Genomic DNA, 5,493 nt, shown 5'->3' with positions numbered 1-5,493 from the left:
AAAGTTTAACTCAGGTTTTAATTACCATTTTGGCAACTGATTATTTAATGCACCACTGTGTTTTAAGTTCATAGGCTTGTTCGACTCTGAATATTCTCAATAGTACAAAATTTAGAATATTGCGATTCAGATCGTGATTGCTTGTTACAAGTTTGTGATATGATATTTTGGCCCACCCCTACTATAAGTAAAACATGATTCTAGTTTTGTGCCAATAAACCCTGTTTCCCAATTTTGGCTCACTTTAAAATATTACATAGATATATCAAGCACAAAATACAGTAATTCCAAGCAATCACTGAAACATAATTTGTAAACAGTGACCCTACCAAGTTGCTTAAAGATGTTTTACAGATAAATATTTTTTACGTAAAGAAAAGTTGCTGGTTAATTTTTCCATAAGCCTTAGTGCTCCTCACCCAAGTCGTGACACAGACCAGTGATCTGAACACACAGGAAATCCTGTTTGGTGATCTTGAGCTCTGGTTGATTGTCATGAAGAACCTTCACCAGACGTCCTGATAAATACGCCACACTCACACACACACACACACACACACACACACACACACACAACACCACTACTGTTTACTTCAAGATCAAAAACATGGAATCTAACAAAAATATTAAATATTTTATTTGTTTACTTGCATATCATATGACCATTAACCAACATCAGAGAACCACAAATGTGTTGTCAAATTATTAAAATATTAACTTAAATAGCCAACTAAAATGTCAGCTCTGAATATAATAATATCTCACCCAAGTGAGTGTTCAAAGCGATTGTGGGAAGCGCCCGGATACACCAGATATGTTCCTCCCAGCTGTTTGATGCGTCTCAGTCTCTGAAACTGAGGAGTATCTGTGATCTTCACCAGCAGGGGGTGCAGCTCAATGTGACCATGGATGGGGTCGTTGAAGATCTCCAAAATACAAAACAATATGCAATGTAATTCACGACACATGTTCAAATCCATGTTGTTGGTCAAATTAATTTTGTGACCCATAAAATCCCTTTAGAGGATTAAATAGATCTCATTCACACAGCATGTCATAGGAGAAATGCATCCTGATGGGAATAAAACTATTAATTTCAACGTTAGACAACAGTATTCAAGATAAATCATTGTTTGCTGCATGGTTTCATTACTAATTGACTTTCTTTATGAGTGAATCATTGAGTCAATCACTCAACTGGTTCTTTTGAAGCAGTGATTTATTGGTTCATTCAGGTATTAGATTGTTCGTTGAGTTTGTTTGGAAGATATTGTTTTGTCGGTGGAGCAAAAATAAACAAGTAAAACACACATTTAAGCATTTTCTCCATTAATTATGTTTTTTTCCACAAACAAAAGTGAATAATACATTCATCATGTGTTCATGAGAAACAAGACTTTACATTTCTGTCAGATGGTAAAGAATTACAATCTACATTTACTACATAGATTATCATCAGTGCTGCTAAACTTGTGTGTTTCTTCATGGAAGTGAAGAGGCAGAATTGTTACATGAGTAGTTTGTTTACCTTTATTTGTTCTTTTGAGAAGTCTAAGGAGTATTTCTTCAGGATGTCCTGCAATTCATCTTTGATAATCTCCCATAACTGTTGTTTTTCAGCCTCTGGAAAGGCACAAGATTTAGTATCATCAGTGTCAAATATATGTCTTAATTTATGTTTCCTCAGTTTGCAAACACAAGCGAACATTTTAGTAATGCAAGAGTGAATCTGTATTGGGCAAGATATTCCAGAAAAGTGGTTTATATTTGTGTTCATTTCACCACTAATATAAATTATTCTGTCAGGACCACTATTGTCAATACAACTTACGATTAGCATACATTTTAGGTTGGGGGAATGGTTCTGTTCTGGGCAAACACTCCCTGCCCATCCACGCAGCCTGACATGGATAGGAGCAGGGAGACCAGAATACCCCCCTAGGGTAATAGAACAGAAACAACATCAATGATAAATGTAGCAGATACCATTAATGTTCTACGTGATTATTTTAACAACATGATTCAGTGGTCTGACTCAATTATATATTCACTGCCAAGTCCTGACTGGACGAGAGGAGGAGCTGGGGATGGAGGTGAGTGACTAGTTCCTGAGCAAAGCGATAGCTGCTGAATAATGACTGAAGGGACCTTATGAATGAAATTATGATTGGTGTTCTGATCCTATAGGTAGACGTGGATCAGCTGAGTGTCAGCTGATGCGAGCTTGACTAACATGGCCTGCCAGAACTATCGCTACTCTCCATTTCTGTCAGGACCACTATCGTCAATATAACTTACAATATAACAACATAACTTTTCATCATCAATGAACGTTACAAAAATATTGTGCACATTGCCACGCGAAACGACCTTGCGTGCACTCAAAGCGAACTTCCGCCAAAACACCGCGATGAAGTCATATTTGCTGCGCGCACCTAAGCGAACTTGCGGATGCGTCGAGTATAAATCAGCCTTTAGGCTATCGGGTGTTTCTGCAGTGCTGGTATCCGGGTAAACTTGCGACAGCAAGAAGCCTATGTTAAGCTATTGTTCAAGGCCGTCAATTATCTGTGTTATAATTATATGCCGTTTTATGGATGCTAAGCTTAGGCTAGGCATAATCTGCGATCTCTAAACCTGTCATTGCTTGCTCTATGGCTGCAGTACGTAGTGTTTGCTACAACTGCCAACTACGCTGCAATCTAGTGGATTCAGCATCTTAATTAATATCAGGTTGCTTTAAAAAGGGTCTTGCTGCTCTTCTTGGCTGCTATTAAGAAGAGCACCCCTTCACTGCACTGTCAAATTCTCAAAGGGGCAAGCTGCTCTTCCTACCCGCTCATAGCAGAAGAGCACCCCTTCGCCGCCACTCTCCTTCCGTAAGGCATTCAGTTAGATTACTATCAAAATTTTGGTTGGGGGGTTCAGCATATGGTTGGAACTAATCAGACGGCGAATTCCATCTCCATAGAAAGCATTTAACCTGGATTTTCGACAGGATTCCCACAGAGTATCTCTCCAGTTTCAAGTTGTGAACTTAAGCGAATTCACCGCATTGTATGTCAAGCCGATAGACTGAAGTGATCTGAGAGACCACAGCTCCTCGCAATTGATATAGACACTTTGCCTACAATTCTTCGCCGAAGTTGTGCTAATACGACTGCACCAACAACTTTACACAAGATCTGCTTCCTCGCTGGAAGAAGCAAGATATTCAAGAAAAGTTCAAGCATCCACGTAACAACTGGCCATTTCACCTTTATTCATCTCTGAATGTCTTCACGAAGCTAAGCAAAGTTTCTTTCATTTTATTGCCTTACGCTATGTTGGCGAACATGCTTCAGATATTGCTCATTGTCTAAGGCTAGTTGTTCAGTTATGTTTGCTAGGCATGCTATCGTATTGCCACACTGGTAACATTACCAGTTAAATTTACCAGCGAGCCTTGTTTAATCTGTTGTCAAGGCTGTCAATATGAAACAGGCTTGCTGCTTTAGGCTCATCATTCAGGATGCTTTCATTAAACTTATCTGACTATTTCCAGCACGCTGTGTTTAAGTCATATCGGTAATATGCTTGAAACTTAATGTGCATATCGTAAATTTGCTTCTAAAGTTGTATCAATGCTAAACATTATGTGGACAAGGGATTATTTTCATTAACAGCTCCGCTTCTGAAGATGCACGAGTTCAAAGTGACTCTAGCCAAACATGCACGTCTGTGCTGGCATTTGTGTGAAACAGAAGCAGTTGATGTTAAGTTCAAATTCCACCAGGTGCACTTTCAATGCTTTGAGGGAAAACAATGTTGTTGTTGTTGGTTTTTTGCATAGTTTGTCCAAGGCTTTTAAATTGAAATATGTTTTATTTTTATTGTATACAAATAGAAATATAATTCATTTAGATACTATTTATACACTATTTGCTTAAAGTTGTCTTGGTTTTGATTAATTACTAATTCATCAACTCATTCATCACATGAGAAATCTTGTACTGGCAAATTACTTCTTCTCACCGGTGATTCCCGATGGTTTTAGAGGACACTTACTCCTCGTCGCCCCTTGTTGTTTCAAAGAATAGTACAACGGCGAACGCAACAAGTATAACGCCCCATTCACACGGGGCATCGGAGTCAACGCCTCTCATTTACTTTGAATGAATGAATGAAAACTTTTCAAGCACCAACTGTGTGAATGTACAGTAAGTACATTATGTACAGTAATGTACAGTAAGTACAACCTTTAAGGCTGACTTATACTTCTGCGTCGGACCTACGCCGTAGCTTACGCATAGACGCACACCCATACGCCGTAGCCTGACATGCACCTCTCCAAAAATCTAACAGCGTGTCAATTCTACTCAGACCGCAAGCGCTGTGATTGGTCTGTAGAACCCCTCGCTCCGTATGTACTTGAGTTTTGTGTGTGTTTATGTGCACTTTAATATATTTTAATGTTACACCTTCTTATATAAAATAAAACAAAGCAAAGAACAAGTGTCTTATCATTTATTATACTACATAACATTATACATCAGTAGTTGTCCGCAACAAACAATGTTGATCTGCCGTGGTACAAGTCCTTGTGCAGATTGAAAGAATGCCATCATCTCCTGTTCCATTGTTGTCTCCTTTTTGTAGTTTTAAATAATGATTTAATGATTTAATATTTATATGCAGGCTTACGCACAGACGCACACCCTACGCCGCAGCTTACGCACAGACGCACACCCTACGCCGCAGTTTACGCACAGACGCACACCCTACGCCGCAGCTTACGCACAGACGCACACCCTATGCCGTAGCCTGACGTGCACCTCGTGCACCTCTCCAGAAATCTAACAGCACGTCAATTCTACGCAGACCGCAAGCGCTGTGATTGGTCTGCAAGAACCCCTCCCTCCATATGTACTTGAGTTTTGTGTGTGTTTAAGTGCACTTTAATATATTTTAATGTTACACCTTCTTATATAAAATAAAACAAAGCAAAGAACAAGTGTCTTATCATTTATTATACTACATAGCATTATACATCAGTAGTTGTCCGCAACAAACAATGTTGATCTGCCGTGGTACAAGTCCTTGTGCAGATTGAAAGAATGCCATCATCTCCTGTTCCATTGTTGTCTCCTTTTTGTAGTTTAAAATAATGATTTAATGATTTTATATTTATATGCAGCGGTCACGGCTATAATGCTTCTCCGACGAGCCGCTTCTTCTTCGGCTTTTGCCATGGTACTGCGGGTTACACCAGCAACATGCCCGTGGACACTGCTGACTAGCGGTTTGCATGTGTACTGCACGTTGACGTGGACAACGGCGCAGATGTATAAATGAAAACTGACGCATAGCCTACGGCGTAAAGGCTACGATGGAGGTTTGACGCAGAAGTATAAATCAGCCTTAAGCCTTGTCTGTTTGGGAAGTTGCGTGCGCAGTCAGCGGAGGTTGGCGAAGCGGAGCCAGGCGAAAGTATAAATCCCACTTAAGCAACGG

The 5,493-nt window shown here is 39.7% G+C and overlaps 1 protein-coding gene across 1 annotated transcript in view; it reads right to left on the bottom strand.

The window, feature by feature from the left end:
* Window positions 1-209: 209 nt before the first annotated feature.
* The window catches only part of LOC107576688 (deoxynucleoside triphosphate triphosphohydrolase SAMHD1-like), a 6,949-nt gene continuing 1,665 nt past the window's right edge, over window positions 210-5,493 (bottom strand). Inside the window, exons 2-4 of the mRNA XM_016262830.1 lie at window positions 1,529-1,623; window positions 766-926; window positions 210-535 (exon numbers count right to left, since the gene is read on the bottom strand). Coding sequence (XP_016118316.1) covers window positions 406-535; window positions 766-926; window positions 1,529-1,623 — 386 coding nt within the window. The 3' untranslated portion in view covers window positions 210-405. The remainder of the gene's footprint in view (window positions 536-765; window positions 927-1,528; window positions 1,624-5,493) is intronic.

This window comes from Sinocyclocheilus grahami, unplaced genomic scaffold, assembly GCF_001515645.1.
Source record: "Sinocyclocheilus grahami isolate Dianchi unplaced genomic scaffold, SAMN03320097.WGS_v1.1 scaffold4158.1, whole genome shotgun sequence".
Classification (NCBI taxonomy): Eukaryota; Metazoa; Chordata; class Actinopteri; order Cypriniformes; family Cyprinidae; genus Sinocyclocheilus; species Sinocyclocheilus grahami.
This window is presented reverse-complemented; position numbering and strand designations above follow the sequence as displayed.